At 30.7% G+C, this 24,125-nt stretch overlaps 1 protein-coding gene across 8 annotated transcripts in view; it reads right to left on the bottom strand.

The window, feature by feature from the left end:
* Positions 1–2,574: 2,574 nt before the first annotated feature.
* LOC134711899 (ectonucleoside triphosphate diphosphohydrolase 1-like) overlaps positions 2,575–24,125 on the bottom strand; it is a 44,698-nt gene continuing 23,147 nt past the window's right edge. For 6 of the 8 annotated variants that reach the window (XM_063572862.1, XM_063572863.1, XM_063572867.1 and 3 more), the window contains 6 exons: positions 13,776–14,109; positions 13,386–13,572; positions 11,814–12,055; positions 5,382–5,671; positions 3,671–3,833; positions 2,575–2,861 (listed from right to left, as the gene is read on the bottom strand). In XM_063572862.1, coding sequence (XP_063428932.1) covers positions 2,725–2,861; positions 3,671–3,833; positions 5,382–5,671; positions 11,814–12,055; positions 13,386–13,572; positions 13,776–14,106 — 1,350 coding nt within the window. In that variant the 5' untranslated portion in view covers positions 14,107–14,109 and the 3' untranslated portion in view covers positions 2,575–2,724. Of the gene's footprint in view, positions 2,862–3,670; positions 3,834–5,381; positions 5,672–11,813; positions 12,056–13,385; positions 13,573–13,775; positions 14,110–18,279; positions 18,545–20,614; positions 20,736–24,125 lie in introns of those variants that run through there. The other 2 variants (XM_063572864.1, XM_063572868.1) reach the window with 2 other exon arrangements.

Here is a 24,125-nt window from a genome sequence, read left to right as displayed (position 1 = left end):
CAACTTCAACAAGTTCAAGGCAAATATAACAATATTTTGTAGCAAAATAACTATTTGAGATGCCATATCAGCTGTTAGTCGATTGAAAACTGAACTCAAAATTTTTATGTCAAATGTTATAGACACAAATAACGGACAGATATGTCATTCCACTGCAAGTATACAATAGAAAAGACAGCTCTACAAACTCTACAGAAGTATACCCAACTTCGGATGAATTGTCTCTTTCTTCTTCAATTCAGTCAATGCCTTCGTCTTTATTGCAATTCATTTTATGGTAACTCGATGAAACTGCATAGCCAAGGCTATTCTCAGGAAATGGCATCACAGAAATTGCGTAATTGCTTAAGCAATTGTTGGGTCAACCGTTTGTGTGACCATTTTTTTGTTTACTCCTTTTCATTTAGGATTGGCTTTACAAATGTACCATGATTTTGGTTCGAAACACCTTGTTGAAATATTGAATGCCAATGGATTTTAAGCTTCTTAAAGTAGAGTGCGACGCTACATCTAATGTGTTGCCAACCATGAAATTGATCGAAATCAAGATAGTGTGTATGTCTCATGCATAATGTTTCCCCATCATCTTTGCAGACAAGCATATGGATGTCATCTTAACCCCATTTTAGATCTCTGTTAAATCTTCAAAGTTGGATGAATTGAAAGGGATGGTTTGAAGCTGGTATTTCTTTGGGAACAAATGTCTTCGGACTTCCTACAATACCTTGTATGTACTTGTAAAGAAAAACTCAAAATAACGTGTTTGCTTTGAGCAGAACCTTTCATGTGCATACCTGTGGCCATGAGTGAAATGTATAGAAATATCAAAAACATGTCTTGTGACGGTTGGTGAAAATGAAGATGATGGAAATAACGGTTGATTAGGCACAGAGCTTGTTGAACTGAAACACACGGTCCCAGCCCCCGGGTTTGGGGAGTGTTGGTGTGCCCTTAAAAAAGTCAAACCCCGACACATTCTGTTTGTGTCTGTTTCAAGTCACGAGACGGTAATGCAGTGTTTGTCTTATGTTTCTATATACTATATTTTTTTGTTTCCTATTCATTTTGTACATCAATCAGGTCGAGAGATTTTTCGTTTGTTTTACAATATTCATTTCGTGAATTGAAGACTTTGCAGTATAAATTTTACTCATTGTTGAAGCCCGTACTGGATGTATTTGTAATCTATGTCTCATTTGGAGGGTTGCCTCATTTGCAATCCTATCACATCTTCTTTTTTTTATATGGAATACTTTTGAAGTTTGTGGTACGTTGCAAGGAAAAAAAGGGGGGATATAGGTACAAAACTTATAATGTAATAGATATTAACCAGAGTAAAATACGCAACAACAGATAAAACTATATGGAAGCAGTAATAATAGTGAGAAAAAAACCAAAAGCAACGAATAGTCTATAATAAAACCTGAAATATCCGCAATTCAATTTGAGGTCATATTTGACTGTATTGTTTTATTGCTTTGATTTGATACCTCACCCAATATGATAGTTTAAAAAATAATTTTAAAGTATTGTCATGCATGACACTTGATTTTTACCTGAAATTGAAATTTTTCAAAAGGTTAAGGTGCTCTAAACATTTTATAGGTTGAAAACTTAGTTTTTGAAGTTTTGTTTATAAAACGTCGTTTTAGGATTTTTTTGATAAAATAAATCTTAATGATTAAGGTTTATGTATAATAACAAACATTAATAAAGCCAAAACAGTATCGTCTGTATTTATGTAGAGTTTAAAAATAGAAAAAAATGTCAAAATTGAAACCCTCCTAAATTTTCACAGATATTCACATATGACCTTTGACCTCAATTTAAAAAAAATTGTGACCATACCAAGTCCTGACGACAGGCATATTATTATAGTAAACGATTTCCTCTTTCCAATGATATATTATATAGATGTGTGTTCGGTGGGGAGATTAAATTAAAAAAAATCTACCTTCAGTCACCGCACTATAGTTATCAATATCATGGAGAATTATGCAATTGTCATGCAAATGAGAGCTTTGGCTAGCAATAAAACCTGGTTTAATCCCTCATTTTTCTATATATTAAGAACATGTCTGTACCAAGTCAGGCGTATGACAGTTGTTATCCATTCGTTTAATGTGTTTTATCCTTTGATGTTGCCATTTGATTAAGGACTCTCCGTTTGAAATTTGGAGTTCAATATTTTTGTGATCTTACTTTTTTCCATGTATCCAGAGAGTCGGCAATGGTATAATTTAATAATTATGGATCAACTTGAATATAAATTGTATACTCATAAAGTAGGTGACGATATTAAGCTAATCAATTTTGAGTTTGAATTGTTCTGTTCAAACTTTTTTGTTCTGACAATTTTAAATACCTTTTATCTCAAATATTGTTATATTAACCTATTATGTCCGTTTTGGGTTGCTCATCCAAACTTGTCAATATGACAGAAAAATAAACAATTGTCATACACGTAGTGGGTTTATCCAGACTAAATCAGTATTCAACATATAAAGAGTTTATGTACGCATATGAGCAAAGAAAAGGTTCTCCCCTAATGTTAAAATTAAAATGAATTTAAGCAATTTAACTTGGATAGGCATATATTTTATTTGATAGTTATGTATGAAAGTGTAAAGTTTTAATAATTCATATACATTTCTAATTCTATTTACATACTACAATTACAAATAATACAATTATATAGAAAACTAATAAAACAATTGTCTGTTATCATCTAACTATTAGATACGTTAATAAAAGTAAAATATTTATAAAACAAATGTCAGGATATGAGATATGTCCTGCTGAAGTGCCACATTTGGTTTCAAACACCTCTGTTTCGTATACAATGGCTCCTAATGTCCAATCTAAAATCGTATAACACGTGTTAATGCTATAGTAACAGTAATATTATGCTTAATTTGCAAAATCCTACAAAAAGTACAAGACACACAGACATTAATCAAACAGGGAACGATATGGTGTCTACTTAATTTACAGAATTATAAAACACCATGTTGTATGATTGTCAATGATACAACTATTCAATTTAATTTATTTTACAATATGAACATTCGAAAAAGTGCAATACACATTATCAGAAACTAAGAAAATTAATATAGAAGAGAAAGTGCCATCTTTAATTTAAATCCCCTATTAATTAAGATGCTTATCCCGTCCTCTTTTAATCTTTTGTACCATTACCCAATTATACTTTACATAGTACTTACATAAGCACTACTACCGATGCCACATGTGGAGCAGGTTCTGCTCTCCATATCGTAGCACCTGAGTTTACCCACGTTTGTTTTGGTGGGACTCGTATAATTAAGTTTTTAATTATCGTCTATGTTGCGTTATTAATTATGTTTTCTGTCTTGATGTTATTCTCTTTTACCAAGGCGTTATCAGTTTGTCGCCAACTTATGAATCTGAATATTCAATTTTGTATCTTCCGACTCTTTTATTATAGAATCAAATCAAGGTAAATTGAAACTAAATGACGTCATCATAGTTGAAGGGATAATACCAAGCATGTTTTCCATGTACGATTTTGGATTAACCTTTTTGTATCTTGATATTGGTAAAATTTATAAGAAAATGAAAGTTATTGATCAGCTGCACATGTTTTTGTAAATGAAAAGTATTTTTTAATAAGAAAAAAAATCAAACTTACCAACTGAAATATCTTTAATTTTATGAATCAGTGTAATTTTTTGAGTTTCTGAAGTAAATCCATATGCTTCAGATAATAATGCCGGGATATATAATCCCATCAGACAATACGCTGAGCCGTACTTTTCTGAGATAGACGTATTTGTAGTTGCATCGGTTAAAGTCTGCAACGAAAACTAGATATAATCAAAAATACATTCAAGATACTGAGGAAAAAAATAAATCTATTCATTCATAGATATATGTATGGATGTGTAAAAAATTTAAAAAATAAACAACCCGACCTTGATATGGTTTGAACAAAGGCTCCGTGTTGAAGATCATACGTTGACCATTAATGGTTTACTTTTACAAACTGTGTCTTGAAAGAAAAGTTGACTCATTGACACTCTTACCACATTTCTTATAGCTATATATCACTGTAGAAAATGTTCTGTGCTATATTTACTGTGATATTTCCTACTATCTACAAACAAAAGTTAAGCTAAAAATATTCTTATTCCTCAAATAACTTGTTACAATGTTACCTCCTAAACAATTCTTATTCAACCAACAGTATACAAGTCTGTATCGAAAGCAGTATTCATGTCTTAATGTTTTTGTATTCTATGGCATTTTGGTTTTAGGGAAAATTTTCTGTATATATTTTGGCTTAGTGTGAATTTCATGTGAGATAATGTATTAAAACCTTTACCGCAACAGGTACACTTGTTTTTGGTACATGCGATTTCATCAGTTTTTGTTTGTTTCATTGATTTAATTGCAACTCCTTTGTCGATTTAAGAGATTTGATTCGACAAATGACTGTTGCTTCAATTCTTTACTCTGTGTATTCACAATTCTTCTTGAATCAGCTTTAAATATTGTATATACACTACTCTTTTTGTCGTTAAAGACATCTTTTTGTTTGTTTCATTGATTTAATTGCAACTCCTTTGTCTATTTAAAATATTTGATTCGGTAGATGACTGTTGCTTCAATTCTATACTCTGTGTATTCATATTTCTTCTAGAATCAGCTTTAAATATTGTATATACACTACACTTTTTGTCGTTAAAGACTTATGTTAATTTTGATGTGTCTTTTGGTCTTTGAGTGTCTCTGTTTTGCTCTATTTATCAATTGTTAGCATACTTATACCAATTTCTTTTCTTTTCAACACATTGAACCGATGTAGTAAAAGAGATAAAAATGAAATTAATGTATTGAAGTTTACATCTACCTACTTCTAAATTTAAACATGACATTATTTATGAAAACAAGTTTCAGCAATTAAAATGGTAGTTACCAATTTAGTATTATACATATTAACCATGCTTTTTTTTATTCTGCCAATTTTTGTATGCATTTTCAATCTTGAATTGTTTCGTCTTAATAAAAGTGTATTAATTAAACATCTGTAATTACTTTTGACTCTACTTTATCAGAATCTAGACAACTCTTACTTTGAATCAGATTGATTATGAGCGGGAAATACACATTTGACTATGTATACGGTTACTCGGATAACAGATCGAAAGATAATAAATCTGATACTAAAATTCAGTTGGATAGAACGAGTGAAAGATTTAAACCATTAAACATAGTTTAGTTGGAAACGTAGCAAAAGGGATAGAACACAACTTGGAAAAGCATTAAAGATGTCCTCACCCTAATACTATGCATACTTTAAGCTGTAAATAAACAACATGGCAATGGTTACTAGATCTTACCTTCTGACAGTAGTTAAACGCTGTATCATTGAGTCGACTCATATTAAGTTTCCCTGAAGAATCTACGGTGCCTAGTGAACGTGGTGCATATGTGAAGGCTGCTATAGCATAGAAATTGTCTGTTCCTATTGAAGGCTGATATGTTCGTCCAATTGCACAAGGTTTAGGATAACACATATCGTCTGCGGCACTTTTAAGGAAGGAATTAATAATGGTAAGGCACTTTGATGGATTTCCTTCTCCAATGAATGTTTGTGTAGCTCCTTTATATATCATTGTTGTTGTATCTCCTACAAAAATGTTGGAAAACTTATATTTTATAAAATGTTTTTAATGTTATCTTTTTTATATTAACGGAATTATAAACATATGAAATAATGATATGCACGATATTAAGTTTTAATCCTTGATGCATCATTTATTCTAATAACGTTGAAAATAACTATCAAACTCAAAGACTATGGAAGTAAGAACGAACACCAGTTCTATAGACATTGAAAGGCTGCATCAAATCAAAATAGTTCAAATCATTTAGTTCGATGATCAAGTTGGCTCATGATATATCTTTTGTTTTTGCAGTTAGAGAACGTCATACGAAAAAGAAAAAAAAATGAATTATGAAGATGTTTTGAATCTAGAGAGCGTCATACGAAACAAAAATCATTGAACTATCAAGATGTTTGCATTTAGAGGCCGACATACGAAAAAAATCATTGAATTATGAAGATGTTTTGCATTTTGAGGGTGTCATACGAAAAAACTAAATAATTAAATTCTGGAGGTGTTTAGCATTTAGAGGGCGTCATACGAAAAAACCAAATCATTGAATTCTGAAGGTGTTTAGCATATGAAGGGCGTCATACAAAAAAATTATAAAGCTGCTTCGTAACATAGCTGTTAATCCAGATGTGACAGACGTGAGTGGCTTGAAATATGGCATACTGTAAAACATGGTATGGTACGATGGTATGGTATGTGGTATGGTATGGTGGTATGGTACGAATACCATCATACCACGGTATGCATGAATGGTACCATGGTATGGTATGATGGTATGGTACAAATTACTATACCATGGTACAAATTGTTATACCATGGTATAACTTGATGGTATGAAGCATGGTATGTTTTTCGAAATAGGAAATTTAGAAAAGTCTATTATAAACCTTTTCTTAAACAGGATTTTATTAATTATCTGTTTTCTTATCTTTCTTTTTTTACCTATTCCAAAACAAACTCTTTTTTTCAATAAGAAACAGGAACAAGAGTATTTGTTGAAAAAACGATGTAAACAAAATATTCATTGGTTCAATTTTTTCAAGACATTTAGAATCAAAATTAATTTAGAAAAGAATTGCCCACAAAAATTCAAAAGCGGAGTCAATTCTTTTTAGTTAGGATATTGACATATGTTAAGCAAGTTAAGAACTTCATAAAGTTGTAAGCAAAAAATAAAATTGTGGAAATCTTGATTTATTCTTGTCCTATCCTTGCCACATAGTAAAACAATCATGTTGAAGAAAAACAGCTAAAGTGTGGTTGGTGATTAGTTGCAGTTAGTGAGAATATAATCTACCGTGACTAAAATTTTTGTTCAATTAAAGGACTTTTTTATTGCTATTTTTTTATTGCTGTACAAGTGTTATTTTGTCCACTGTAATTAATTTTGGTTATCGTCTGTTAAAGTCATTAAGTCAAATGGCTATCCTGCTATAATATTAACATAGCATGTTTTCTAGGTCATGTAGTAAATACTTTTATATGATTTATATGTTTTATTTTTGTAAACGAAGAGTTGGAGAATATTTGGAGATTATTTAGGTCAGTTGTGGAATAGAGGTATATAAAAGCCCTCTGTTTAAGTGTTAAGGAGAATTGAAGGCGAGAAAAGACCCATTCACTATGAAACTTTAAAAAGGATTTTGTTATTCTGGACAGATTTTAGCACATCTTGGGAGAACTTGTAGATTCATAGAAGTTGTGTTACATGACTATTCAACTGTATTTAGTTTTGATATTTTTGTCCGCTCAGACTGTTGCGTGGTTTTGTCCACATAGTATTGGACACTATGCAATGTTTTTTTTGTGTGTGCACAGTATTGGACACTGTTGATTATTTTGATGCGGAATGTAATGAAATCCATTTGTGATGTGTGAAAGTGATGTACCGATGAATCTTTGAATGTAAATTTTGTAAACTGTATATTATGTAAATATTCCTGAAATGAAGTTTTTAATAATTCATAGATTAATCAATTTACTTGGATATTATTTTTAACATGACTAGACAGCATTGGATTATTGGTCGTTAATTATCTGTTACTTCAAAGTACCAGGCCTGACCTGAAAGTTTTATGTTGACCGCCATGGCCTTGTCAGCAAATTGTGCCACTTCTGAAAATGTCATTCTAGGGGTTTTGTTTGAAGGCAAAATCATTTTAAACATGGGGGGTCCATATAACAATCGTGTCCATATAACAATCGTAGTACTAAATGAAAACTATGAAAAAAAAAAAAAAATTAAAACCCTAATTTCCATAAACCATAGATGTTATTACATCTATGCATAAACTATAAAATGAGTAAGTCTGTATAAAAAAATATTGTATCATGGCAGATATAGGGACAATCTGTATTCATAATATTCGATGGAACATCAGATGAAACTTTAGATTTTTTTCGTCTAGCAAATGATTATAACCCTTTATTTAAGTCTCAACTAAGAAATCTCAAACCAAAAAATATTTTTCTTAGATGTTGATGTAATTAAAGGTCAAAGATTTTTTTTTATGTTGTTTATCCTGAATTTCAAAACATAACTGGATATGATTATATTATTATTATTACATATACATGTAGTATACAAAATATTCAAATTTTGCAATGAATTTTTAAAAAGAATGAAATAAAATGGTTTAATAAAATCTCACATAATAAAAAAGACACATTCCTTGGTTGATATTGTGTATTCACTTCCTTAATGCACATTTGTTATATATAAATGAAGAAAAAAAAATACAATCTTTAACATGTGCTATCTATCCATGTATCAACTAGCATAGCATAGTATTATATTAGTGACAGTTTAATTTGAAAGTATGGTGGTTTCTAATCCACACAGGAGATGCATTCACCTTTTATTCACATTTTTATTGGAATTGGCCATAGATGTAGACAGAATATGCAACTGTTTAAAGTGTCATATTTCAAAACAATATAAAAGTTGACCATTGACAGAAGATTATGCATTAAAACTGTAACTACATTATCTAGATTATAATCATGAGATATGCAGTACTTCCCAAAATTTCAAAGAATAATTGACAGCCATTTCAACCTGTCAGAACGGGACATTACTAGTATATCTATCTATCTTACCTTATAGTTATCTGATATGTTTAAATTGAGTTTTTTCTTGTTTTCTGTTCACAGCATTCCGTAAGTGATAGTCTATCTGGTTTGTCTACATCTATAGCTATTTATTTTGTAAAATTTTATTTTCATAAATAAAACAGATATTTGTACATAATGTCAACAAATTAAAAAAAATCATATTTTAGATTTTTCTAAATTTCCTACTTCAAAAAACCACACCATGCTTCATATCATCAAGTTATACCATGATATAAAAATTTGTACCATGGTATAGTAATTCGTACCATGGTATAGTAATTTGTACCATACCATCATACCATACCATGGTACCATTCATGCATACCATGGTATGATGGTATTCGTACCATACCATCATACCATAACACATACCATACCATCGTACCATACCATGTTTTACAGTATGCCTTGAAATATGTAGCACTGATTTATTTTTTTCAACAGAAAAGCAGCATCTAACGTGTGGAAAGATTATCGTGTAATCAACAACTTTTTGATTTACGCCCAGTAGCTAACATTTCATGAATATTCAGGACGGGAGTTCGTAAACTAGAAATTTTATAATTATGTAGTATCTGTTAAGTCGGCACACTAAGATGGAGAGCTGGATTTTTTTTTATCACCACTGGAAATTTAAGAGGATGACTTTGTTAAAAAATAGCAAAAGGCTAAACAAGGCACGTAATTCAAAGTTCCTATACCCCGAAATTTCATTGCTGCGTATTTATACACCCGCATAGCATGCGTTTGACTGGCAGATAACCATATTTGAAAAAAAAGTAAAATCACAAAAATACTGAACTTAGAGAAAAATCAATTCCAAAAGTCCATAATCACATGGAAAAATCAAAAAACAAATTGCATCAAACACGAATAACAGAGTCATCTCTTTAAATTGAACAAAAGGGTATTGTTTTTACGACGTTCGAACATTATAACTAAAATTGTACTGTTACAACTCTCAAACTTGCTAAGTGATTGGGCTGAAGCTTGCTTTCTTATTTTATTCGTATGCACTGTGCATTTTGATGCATTTCGGATGTTTCTCTCTAAGTTGTCGATATTGATGCAAATGAATTTTGGATTATTGTAAAATGACGACATTTTTGTCAGTATTTAAAAAAAATATCACCAAAGACCGATTTATCAGTGGCAAACACTGAGAAGTACGATATGTGTATTTTATGTACACTATAAACATTCTGTATTTTATGAACTATATTTATAATATTTGTATTTTGCACCTGTATATGATATTGATTCAAGAGCCTAAATTAATTAAAAAAATGCCTAACATGTTACAAATACAAAAAAATTCTGACTGGCAAATATATGTGATTTTTTAATTTGAAGAGTACCAAAGTTTTTTCTGTCTAATATCAGTTTAATTCAATTTAGTTACCCGTTAACATACATGGATTGTTTGTTTTTGTATTAACTGTTAACTTAAATTAATGTTGGTGTGATGACTGTATACCTATGTGTAAGCTGTATAATATTTCCTGTTGACATACATTTATTTCGATAGGATAATAACGACTTAGGATTTGGCGTAATGAAATTACCTGTCAACAAGGTAGATCGCTCTGACTTTTGAATGCATTTTCAATTTTGCTAAACTTAAGACGGCAATCATTGTATTGCTTATTTATTTTACTCCAGCTGATTACATGAACGAAGCTTTATTTCCATCAACCCACAATTTTAAGCGATATAAATTCATTTTGCACACAAGCAATTTGCTCACGAAACAATCCCGTTTATATAGGAAGGTATCTGGTATCATTTGCATCAACCAACTCCAAAATGTTTATGCGCATGGAATGAAATACTGCGACATATTGATCAAAGTGAAATGAAGGGGGCACTGGACACTGATTACTGAGATGATTAAACCATCACGAGACTGTCATCAAAGTGAGAGGTTTAGCGCTATAAAACAAGGTTTAATCCACCTTTTTCTACATTTGGAAATGCCTGTACCAAGTCCGGAATATGACAGTTTTTGTCCATTCGTTTTTTCGTCTAAGTTCAGTATTTTTGTGATTTTACTTTTTACCTGTTAATAACCAATAGATTTATTGACGCGATGGCAAATGATTGAGTTCAGTATTTTTGTGATTTTACTTTGTAATACTTATCCACCAGAAGCTGCATCGACGAAGTGCTGCTAGATAATGGAAACACCAAATGAAAGAGCCTCATTTTTGAAAGCTACGGTAGTAAATAAAATACAAACATGAGAGCTAAATAAAATCACATGACGACTGAGGCACATTGCTTTTATTGAGGTATCGTGAAATGATTAATCTGTAAGATACATTAGCGCTATAAAACCAGGTTTAATCCCCCATTTTCTACATTTGAAAATGCCTGTAAGAAGTCAGTAATATGACAGTTCTAGTCCATTAGTTTTTGATATGTTTTGTTATTTGATTTTCCATGTGATTATGGACTTTTCGATTAGATTTTTCTCTAAGTTCAGTATTTTTGTGATTTTACTTTTTATTCAAATATGGTTATCTGGCAGTCAAACGCATGATATGCTGGTGTATAATTACGCAGCAATGAAATTTCGGGGTATAGGTACTTTGAATTACGTGCCTATATAACATGTTATTAACCATGATAATTATTGAGTTAACTACAAAAAATAAGCTGTATGATATGTAACCTGTTAACAGCCATGATATCTATTGAGGTGACGAAAAAACCAATAGATTTATTGACGTGGCGACAAATGATCAGGCTGTATTATATATAACCTGTTATTTACCATGAGATTTATTGAGGGGATGACAGAGAATTAAGCTGAATGATATATCTGCTAACAACCATGAGACTTATCGACGTGACTGCAAGGTACCAGGCTGTAGGACATATAACCTTTTAACCACGATATGGCCTTAGTTGAGATGATGTCAAATAATTCGGCTATGTTATATTATATAACATGTTAACATACATGGATTTTATTGTGATGATGTTAAAAACACGGACTTTATTGAGATAACAAATAATTTAGCAGTTTGATATTACCTTTTAACATACATGGATTTTGATGAGATGACGATTGAAGATTTTGCTGAATAATGTATCTGCCTATTCTGAAGATCATGTAATCTTGTCCGTAAAACAAATAGCTATGTGCATAGAGACTGTATCTTTTCCCTGCTATACGGACCTGAAACATATTGGCTAGCAGGGGACCATCAGGTAGGAATACAATTTGGGTTGATCCACCACCCATTTCTAAAACACCAACTGCCTGTGATTGAGGTCTTAAAAAAAAAGAAATTAATCGTGTATGCTATTGTTTTACAGATTTTAAAATCTTAATAAAAATTGTAATGTCCTTAATGATTCACAGTAAGTAAGCTGAGAATATAATATGACAGTGTACTGTGTTCGAGATGTTTTATTTTCAATATGTTTCTCAAACTTATTTAATACTCCATACACAAAGACTTGTTTGCAGATTTGGTCTATAAGTGGAATAATTTATCAACATACATATAATATGTGTTATCATTATTGGCTTAGTTGTTGTCTGCGTTATGTTAAACATTCTTTTTTTTTCATTATTTATGTACTTTGCATACATTTGTTAATATTATTAAGTAATTGCAAGATGAACAAGTATAAAAGACGAAAGTTCTTAACTAAAATTAAGGTTTTTGTATTTTAGTCAAGTCGACAGTTTTACATAATAGTATGTACACCTTTTAATGATAACTGATTACCATAATGCAGTGATTTACTTCGACATTTATGTCCTGTATATCTCAACGTACTTTAGAATGAAAATATCATTAATTGGTTACTAAAAATTTGGCATCCCTCGTGTAAACTGTATAGATTAATCTGATACAGCAGGTATCTTTGCCACGCTTGTCGACGAAAGTGTACAACTAGAATGTGAAATGAGAGCGAATGATCATTAAAAGATCTTATCTGATTTGTGTTATCAAAACATTGATCTGGGAATGGAATGCTGTTCAGTTAAATGATGTATCTTTGCCAATTTCAGAATTATCTATCAGCATGTCCCTCAAACGATGTAGGCCATTCATTAAAGAGTATTAGAACGAAAAAAAATATACACATTGTGCAATGAGTGTGAAATGATAGTTGAAGAACAGGATCGCTCAATAATTCGACGGCGTTATTTAAAAATTAAAGACTAAATGAATAACAGCTACACAACGACAAACCTATTCAAACGAGACCATGTTGACAGGATTGTCATTCCTTTTTCCTTTTTCACTGTCCTTTGTGTTACTTTTATAACATTATCTTCTAATAAAATACGTTCATGAACCATCATAGTCTATAAAAAAACTACTGGAGGTTTATGTTTGCCTTCTTGAAAGAAAGAAAATAATCGAATTAATTCCCCTTGTAGAAAAGACAAATTCTTTACTCTTTTCAGTCATTTACCTGGAAAAATTAACCCATGCCTATTCAAGATCAGGTCTAATATAGAGTAAAGAAGAAGAAAAAACTGCATCAGTGATACCAGTCTAGTGATTTTGTACATCAGAGGTGCTTTCAACCTACAAAAGATTCACTAGTAACGCTCGATTCATTAAAAACACTGTAAGAACTAACCTATCAGAACCAAAATAATCTTTGAGGTAGTTGATGGTTATCCAGGCAAACACGCCTTCTTCTTCTCCAGATAAAATTCTTACATTCGAAGGATTAAAAACAAATGGATTTAATGTTTTGTTTTGGAGCACATTTCGAATCGCATTCATTAAATCGCTTGCATCGTCTTCTGGAAGGACGCGTAAACCTGGGAAAAATAATTTGAACATGTTACATAGACTGTATATAAACGACTTTTTGAACAAACCTATAACTTTGACAATGACAATGTAATATTGGTGATATATATTAAAACATATGAAATCTTTAATCAGAAAGATACACGAAAATCGATACTCCAAAAAAGTTATAAAACACATATACATTGCAACTTCTATAATTTAATATTACCTGCTGTTGCTAATAGGTATAAAGATGTAGTACTGTGGACATTTTTAGGTATAATTTCCTTGACTCTTTCAATCATCCCTCCAATGTAATTGCTTATATTTCCCAATTTATCCACATAGTCTGAAATTCCAGGAGAATATTTTTCACTTTCACCCACTTGTTTGATGTCTAAGACGGAATCTAAAGAAGTTCTAGGAGGCCATCGGTAGATTTTCAATTTTGTACTACTACTTCCGGCGTCTAATATAGCACCGTATTGCCAGTTTGAACTACCATATGCAACTTCTGGTATAAATATCATTACGCACATAAACAGGACATTTGTGCCCATTTCCTACAAAACATTCAAAGAGTTAGAACATTAGAGTACGCACAAAAGATCAATGCGTTTATCTTAGAAATTTGTATGATTTTTTCCTACAATTGACACAGATAACAACCTTTATACTATTTATAAACAGTATAGTGATTATATGTGATTCTACTATCAGTCCTGTGTTTTCTGTGTTGAATTCATTACCTCGTTAAAACCCAATTAAAATTAATTTACCATATAAAATGTATATAATTACACAATTGTCTCTATATGATCTAAATACCAGTACTTGGTGAATCACTTGTAACACTATATTAGTTGATAAAAAAATGAAAAAGTACCATTCAACTCTTTTGTCTCAGGTTTATAGCTGGACAATGCTCAATATGTTTTAGCTTTTATGACTTTTGTTTTACGGAATTCGTAAATTATGGGACTTATATTTCAACTCCTTCATACGAAATTGACTATAGACTAATTTTGCTATTCGTTTTCTGTTCTATTTGGTCATTTAACTCCTTAACTGTATACGTATAAATTCAAATATGGTTTTCAAACGTTGAAGTAGGAGCGGTCCTTTTAAAGATTATCCAAGAAAGCTCTCTGAAGTTTAGTATTATATATATATATAATAAGTGTTATTTTTCATTTAAACTTCTTTATGAACAAAAAATAAAACATACATACTTCTTTACCGTTCGAAAGATTTCTTTTTATATTCCATTAAAATATAAAAAGACAGTTTAAAATGTGTTTTATTCACTAATATGTTAGTTCCGTTTGTTTGGAATAATCCTGTGCAGAAACATCATTTATAATTTGAATGTACGTTCAGGCTTGCGAAGATAACAACACGAAATAAGGAAAATTTGTAATGCATTTTATTTCAAAATACATGAATAAGCCGCAACATATAATAATCATTTGAAAAAAAGTCGAAACTGAGATCTGTTGATTTTATCGAAAAATGTTTTTGTTTTTCTTCAAAGCTGTTATGTTAAAAAAAATCAAAATCACACTGGCAAACGCATAGTTAGTTGTCTGATAATCGACAAGATATATATTTCTGAGATCCCAAAAAATTAAAAGCTGATATAATCCAACGTAAAATCAAATTAAATATTGTACGATTACTCTAGGAATGTGTGTATGTGGATCTTAATTTTCGAAAGTCCTCTTTATATTGAATTAATCCATAAAGACAGGCTGACTTGCATATCCCAGTGTCAAAATTTCATCTCCGTATGTAAATCTAAAAAATAGTTTCGGAAGCATGAACTTTTAGCGTATCATCTTCGTTTACACGTACTAACACTTAGGTTAATAACTCAACTTTAGGTGGACTGTTAGTCCCCAAGTGTATCATCGGCTAAGCCATGAGTCAGTACTTCGGTACTGATATACATAATAACATAACTTTTCTTAATTTGATAGTTTATGAAAATATTAAGAAACTAAGGTTCTAACCCCATCAGATAAAGTTTTGATTTAAACATTTTTTTTTCTTTTAGTCCTCTTTTGTATAATAGTTAATAACGTTCCATCATAGTAATACCTTTGAGTGTTTCTGATAAAGGTTAATCCAATGTTAATTTCTTTTTATATATGCCTCATTTATTCATGTGATGTCGTATGCACTCGCTCTTTTAAAATATATGTACAATAATACCACGTTTACCACATATTGAGTTATGCAAATTGTAAAACTACATGTACATGAATATCGCCCATTAAATATCCATACAAAACATCTTCATTATAGTAAAGTTGTACAGAGAAAAAAATAAAATATCAAACCAAGCAAGTTTCCGGTAATAACTATAACACACATATACTAATGTATCAAATTTTACTTGGCATTTCAACCTAACGTTATCAGCTCAAACAATTAAAAAAAAACTACCGAAACATGTATGTAATGACCAGACGGGAGTGGAAGATATGAGAGGGGGATTCTGGTGTATTTGGAAGGCTAACTCAATTTAATTGTAACACATTGATATCCAAATGTATAAGGAGTGACATGTATTAAAGACGATTTCCAACGATATGTTAGGTTCTATGGTAAATTTCCAGATACTTCAATTATTTCGGACAATTATTGATAGGGTGATGTCAAATAAAGACTACAGTAGTATACCGCTGTTCAAAAGTCATTTATTGATTGAGAGAAACAATTCCGGGTTACAAACTCAAATCGAGGGAAACACATCAATCATAAGAGGAAAACAACGGAACAACACAAACACTCAAGTGCAACAGAAACAAACGCATATGCAACATACATAGAAACGAAATGATTAAAATAATTGATTTTCCTTTTTTCATGTGTGACTTTATATTCAATTCGTATAGTATTTATCATCAAGAAACCAAGATGACTGAAGGACTTGTGGACTGTGGAGATTACAAATATTTTGACATTATATATACATTAAAGCAAAACAAAAATCTATGCTGAACAGGGCATTATTTCAGCCTATCGAAATACCTTAGTCACTTACACGGTATACTCTATCTCCAAAACAAATAAACGCATTTGCACCAAAATCTAAAAAAAAAAAAATTTTTGAATGTTCATTTCGTTTATTTTGTAATAGAATAGAAAATTGTAAAGGCTGCAAATATATAGTTAAATCCCAATTTATCGGGATACATATTTGAGGATAAAATGGATATATAAACATATATATCTTTAACCTATAATGTATAGGTTTCTTGAAACAATGCGGAGGCAATAAATTTATTCCCAATGTGTAAATATTGGTAGCTAAATAAATATTTGTTTTGTTGAAACATTCCAAATTGACACTGAACAAAGCATCAAACTTGTACCGCTAAACAGTCCCGCGACTAGACACACGGTTTTATGAATCATTTCAATATTGTTTTAACGCAGCAAAACCTTTGTCAATACCATTTCAAGCTTTTGATTTATACAAATCCAAATGAAATGTCAAATTGCAGGTATAAACTAATGTTCTATTTGCTGATGTCAAATTAGCAGCATTCATTTATCTTGCATTAGGGACATTTGAAACTTTTTCATACTCACAAACTATTTATATGATTGAAAATAATGTTTCAAAGTTCATTTAGTTTTTTCGTTGTTGAAAAATATTCATCTACGAGGATTAAATCTAATAAAAGTATTAGTTACTAAATACTGGAATGTGCTATCCATTAATTCAGTATATCAGTATACAATGAAGTACATTGTACGTAGGACAAAAACAAACACTGTTGTTTACTGCCTAGTCAGCTGGTAACAATAAGAATGTATAAACAGCTTATAATTTCATTACATAAATGTTATTTAAAGCATATTAATATGTATTAGTGGTGTGTTGTTCATCAGGATCCGTAATTGGAACACAATATAATCTTCATTTATTAAGATCGTCAAATAAATGTAAATGTGAGAAATGAATCAATATCATTTTCTTGCTTTTGAAGAAAATTTTGGACACAAAAAAAAACAACATCCACTCGAGGATATCGTCCTAATAGCAATATTCACGATGATACGATAACCTTATCGACCTCATATTGGAATTCATTCGATTCTCTCACTGTTTTTTAATTTTAGTTACTATGATTATATTCGTCTTACAATCAAAAGACGATATTTGAATATCGATAAACTACTGTACCCTTAGTATAAATTACGAGTGTATATACTTAGATGATTTGGCTTACTTAGTAACACAGAGAAATATGTTTCCAAGGGACATAACTCTTTTAAAAATTATTGATCACCACTGAATTTCGAACTTGTCAAAGACATTGCTGATATAAGCCCCTGATATAAGTTTCATTAAAAATCTAGCAAGATTTGAACACACGAGAGCGCCAAGGGACATAACTCTTTTAAAAATTTTGATCGGCACTTATTTTCAAACATGTCCGACCATTGCTTATATAACGTTTGCTATAAGTTTATTGAAAATCTGAAAAAGATTCAAATGTAAAAAGAACAAAATAAAAGTATTCCAACTTTGAGTTACTCATAACCGATTGACGTAATTTTTTTTCGAATGCTTACTTGCCACCTACATAATTGAACATACAATACTGGATGACTGAGAAATCTATCGTTCCTAAACAGAAACTTCAAGTTATGTATTATGATTGAAAGAAGTAGCTAAACAGTGTTCTTGCTGGCGTGCTAAATTATAATCCTGGTACCTTTGATAACTATTGGTTACATTAAATATCCCTCATGAATAAACCAGATGTAATTTTACCATTCTTCTCACTTTTCAATTATTTACTCCATCAAAAATTATTTATAGCAATTGCCTCTAATTTTCAATTGGAAGCTGAGACTTAATATCCAATTCAAAATTAGAAAGTTCGAATTTTGGATACACATATAACTTTGGATACACATTTACAGTATTTGTATTGTCCAAAAGAACTGAACACTACATTAACTCCATCGCGATGTTCGGCGACTTTTTCTGACATTAACTAATTTAGATTTATAGTTATATAACATGTCAACATGACCTGGATATCGAGGTGCATTACACGTTTCAATAAATAAACAATCCTATTCCGCATAATTTTTATACCGCTTCCTCAAAGCTTTTGCCCTCTTATCCGGAATCAAGGCCAATAGAACAATTCAGTAAGTTTCCGCATGTATTGAGAAAATGTTTTCATACGGATATTTCTATCACTTTATTAGCAATTCCATCATGATAAAAAAAATGAAGATATAATAGATAAACTGATGAAAGAATTCTGGGAAACATTTAAACGACAAAACTGTTTCATTTTCCGCATTTGTTAGCAGACTGTTTTAATAAACCATAACTAGAATACAATAAAACGAATTGAGATCAAATGAAGCTGAATAAATCCTTAATTTTTGTTCTTAGAAGAATGGTTGTCACATTGGCATACGTGCTTTATTCCCTTATTTATATCTTGTCTAAAATTTTCCAATTCTTAGACCAATTAACAAAATAGTCAAAAGAAACAAAAGAAACAAACCTCTTTTGGGGGAAATTTAATCTTTAAGTTGACTTAAACGGAAATGTTGTTTGTCGATATCGAAAAATTTCGTTTCCTATTTGGCTTTGTCATCTATTGAAATGAAAGGCCTTTCATATTTATAACTCTCAGCTGGATTTAATATTGATTCCGTATGAATATACCACTCTTTATTTTTACATTTTTTGACGAAGACATACATGTTTAAAACTATTATTTGATAAAACAGATGTCTAGTCGTATGATAAAAACACCCATCACCATCATTTGTACATTTTTTCTTTGGCACTTATCTTGTAATTAATTTACGCCTTGTAACTTGGATCGTTATACTTTTTGCATTGTGCAGAATATATACTAAGTATAATGTACTTGAGTCTTATCCATTTTGCTTTGACCAAAAGAAATATGTGCAATTAGAAACACAAGCATACTTAATTTGTATACATAAAGTACACTTGAAATTAATCACGCTTTAATCCTAATCAATCAATATATCAGATCCCGAATGATGATGTGTTTTCATGTTGATTTAAATGTCAAGTGTTGCAATAAAAATTTTAATAATGTCTTGCGTCCGAAGCGTTTTTCTGGATTTATCTTCATCGAAACATATAAAATCCGAAAATGTATAAGTACCGAAACCGTTGAAGAGCTATATGTAAAAAAAAATTAGTCAAATTCATCTAAAGCCAACTTTTCCTCAAGGAGTTGAAATCTTAGTTTCTTGATAATTTCAAAATTTATAAACGGGTAAATTTAGTAAAGTTTGTTACATCAATAAATAACAGATAAAAAAAACAACCCTATAATAATATTGAATATACAAATTTCAATTAATATTAAAGGATATTGTAGCAACGACGTAATTTTAAAGAATAATATCTGCTATAGAGAACAGATCAGTAATGCATTGTCAAAGATTGAGTAATGTCAGTAACTATAAAAAAACAACCACAAAGACACACAAAGGCTTTTTTATGTTTTGTGCTTTCAGAAATTATTTCTCGTAATTTGTGATTTTTAGAACAAACATTTCGTCGAGATGAATAAACTAATTTGTAATAAAACTATATGCACATCTTTATAGATTTAATTGAGTTCCGATCATACATTTGCAGTTTTTGCGTTTAAAATAATTAACAACTGACATACTGTTAGATGTACAGACAAACAAAAACAGACAGGAACGATATGTCAATTCGACATATAATTTGTCATTGAATATAATGTATAATATAGATTAATTAAAGTTAAAGTTGAACGGAAACAAGTTTGTCTAACACTCATATATACATACTATTCTTACAATAGGAAATTTATCATGTGAATATTTAACCTCATATTGTAAGTCAACTGTATAAAAATCCACCTATACGCCTTTTATATCTAACCTTTTTATTCTCAGGAGGATTTAGAAACTTAAGAGTTTGATATCATTTAAAAAAAAACATAAGAATATCATTTATTTTATGTGCATCAATTTTCTTGTGTTTAACTGATTTAAGTAATCAAGACTTACTTTGATAGTTTTAATTATTCCTGTATCACAGTGGACATACAATCATGTTTTTGCTTTCAGCATATGGTACTTATCAATCATTAAGATAAGCCAGAGATTACCTCAATATTAGTCTTATCCCTATCGTTCATAAAGTATCTATAGATTAATGTTCTTAATGTGGGTGCAGGGAACTTGTGTACAGTTTTAGTGATTTTACAAACTATCTCAAGCTGCTACTTTTTTTACAGAATCTTTCAGGGAATAAACAAACCCTCAATTTTTATGAAATCACTGCAACATATAATGTAAGGTCGGAAAATTTGTGTTATCCTTCCTACACTTAATTTTTAATTAACCCCAAAAATAAACGTCAGATCTAGGTTTATAACACAGTAGCACTATAAATACCTTGTCTTCCGTTTGTCGGAATGGATGATAATATCACTTAAATATGAATGTAACTTGTACGTCAAAATAAGTGACAACTCTATGACAGACACAAATACACAAATACACATATAGTATTGTATCTATTATGATATCATTAATTATAATTAGATAATCTGTATTTATGCTGATTACATAATTAAGTCAAATTCCTGAATGATTTAATTTCTATATAAAATAATTTTATCATGTTGCATTTACATAAAAAATTATGATGTAGATTAAATGTATGATAAATCAAATGACATCAGTTGAAATAAATAAATTAAAATTCATATCAAATTAGATATAATTTAAGCTTATCTAATCAAGGATACATTTAATTTTATATATTCTGTCAACGCATTCCCTGGGCGTTTACCTTGATTGGTCTCTTGATAAACGGTTCAGAAGCTTCTAAATTGAGTTCTTACCCGGATTTGTTTTCTCTCAACCGATTTGTGACTTTCGAACAATGATATACTACTGTTGCCTTTTTTTAACTACTGTCGCCATAACAACTCATCAAAGATAACAGGCTTATTAAAATGCGTTTTGTTTACATAAAACTCATCAGTGGTTATAGAATAAAAGTTATTGGAAGACCAAATAAGATATAAAGTTGGTGAGCATTGAAAACAAAATAAACCAAAAGTTTTGAGTAAAATTAGAGGTAACAGAAGTTTCTCAAGGGATACATGCATTACATTCCATCCCAATAAAAGATGCCTAACAAAATACCCAAATATTCTTAGGTAAAATTTGCATTAAGAAGAAATATAACCTGCCAAAGTATGTGCCTCGCCTTTAAAGATTCAAGCGGAGCCCTTGTGTAAATGTTAGTTTTCTAATTTGATATTTAGAGCATATGAAAGAAAAAATGTTATGACAAAAGAACTTTGGAGACTTTAACTGTGTATTCTCAACTTATCTTTATGATGTTTGTAGAATCCGCATTTGATTTGTAACGCCGTATGAGTTGGTATACGTATTTTACAGTAACCCTGATACAGAGTTGGGAGTATGTTTGCCTTATCTTATAGTATAACTTTGATATAAGGACACATATATCTTATTATTATTATAAAAAATGAACACTTTATAAATTGTAAGCGTCTGAAATGCTTTTTTTGCACTTATCAACATCTGGAGAAAGCTAATATCCAAATATTTGAAGGCCAAGTATGTATAAGTACCGAACACGCAAAGTGCGACAACATAAAAAATTATCACATTTACAAATAAACGCCAAATATATCTAAGGTCAAAGCATAAGGGAGATGGAGCCTTGTTTTCGAATCAATTTCTGATTATATAAAAAAAAAAAAACATGACGATCAAAGGAAGATTTACTTTAAAATATCTATTTGTAACTCCACAACAACATAGCCGACTCAAAACTATGTAGGGTATTATTATAACGTATATTCGTCAATATATACCATTTTCAATCATTCTGGCTTGTAATCAAATGTTTTACTCATAAAACGATATAATTTTGAACATTGTCTGCATAAACCCCAACATAGTTGAAATGGAAGTGTCATATCTATTGGGTCGTCAAAGGTTCTAAACGCCTAAATCAAATAATACGAATAACTTGCAGAGGACAAGGCTTATGTGTTGAATTAAATGTTGACAACTTAAATTGTCTTTTGTTCCACTCTTGCATCTGCATGTACTATATTCTTTTATTCTATTTAGATACCTATTCGAAGTCCTATGACAGACTGAGTAAGCTTAGAATCACTGTAATCGATAGCCGATGACAAATAAGTTAAAGGTAAATGATTCAGTATTCTTACCAACATAAGTATTGCGGTAGTTCATCTGTTATGAAATTGATCCTATATAGTTTAAAGAGTTATGTTTCCAATTAATAGATCAACTAGATCAAGTTTTCTGATATATCTCGTATTACACCCCAGCTCAATTGTTATACTACATAGTTTCTATTTTTGAAACACGTGTAAATTGAATAGATCTATTGTTACGAATAACAATGGATTTTGACCACAGGCTGTGACAAGCGGGGTTTCTGGAAACCCCTGCTTCTACATCCCGCAAACAAAGTCCATTGTTATTCGTAACAATAGAAATTGATTATTTTTTAAATAGCATGAACACAAGAAATTACTTACAGTGTTCACTACAAATTGTTTCAAGATATAAAAAAAAAAACATTTAAGGAAATTCCAATAGCGAAAAAAAAATTAAGCATTTATTTTAAATTAAAAAAATCGTTCAATTACTCCTTTGATGAAAGTAATATTTTTTTTTAAATCCCAGTAATATGTTACTACTAGTGTTATAAAAAAAAAGGGGGAATTCTAATTCTCGACTCCCCCCCCCCCCCCCCGTTATCCAGTGGCCGATCCGGGGTAGGGGTTCTGCGGGTTGGACCAGATTTAAAAGATCAATGTATTTGACTTATTTGAACCCCCGCCCCTTTCTTTTGAGTTGGGAACCCCAGCTGGATCAGCCCCTCTTCCGCAGAAGAGAGAGTTACGAAATATTAAATCTGTATCTTTGTATGCTGAGCGTAGCTGGAAGTCGGGTTTCTATTGCAGACACACTTATCACTTTGTAGGTCCGAATATGAATGTTTATTCATTCTCGAGTAGTGGGGGGCCTTTTTCCCCCCATAAAACCGTAAAATAGAAAATATAGTTATGATTACCTTTATTAAACTGATACAGGTAAGTACTTTGTGTTATAATATTGCCTTTATCTTTTAAATTAGTCTCATCTACCAAATCCAACGCTTGCTTAGAAATGTCGTCCGTCTCATACCCTTTCATATTGACAACTGCATACAAGGAGCATGACGTATTTTTTGTTTTTAATATGAATACACGATACGGTCAACCTTGACCTGCTGATCCATATCAACCCAAGGATTTATTTGGAATATGCAAAACGGCCTTGACATTGGTAAAACATACTCACTTGTCAAAGTGTGAACGAAGATAACCAAAAAAGGCTACTAGTGGGTTTTCATGTAATTACAAAAAAATCTTATAAATCTTGGTTTGATATTGTCAATAAAATATATGCTATCGTTGTTTTTTTCATTTGATAATAAATGTTAACAATATAGAGT

The sequence above is a fragment of the Mytilus trossulus genome, chromosome 3 (genome assembly GCF_036588685.1).
Source record: "Mytilus trossulus isolate FHL-02 chromosome 3, PNRI_Mtr1.1.1.hap1, whole genome shotgun sequence".
In the NCBI taxonomy this organism is placed as follows: domain Eukaryota; kingdom Metazoa; phylum Mollusca; class Bivalvia; order Mytilida; family Mytilidae; genus Mytilus; species Mytilus trossulus.
This window is presented reverse-complemented; position numbering and strand designations above follow the sequence as displayed.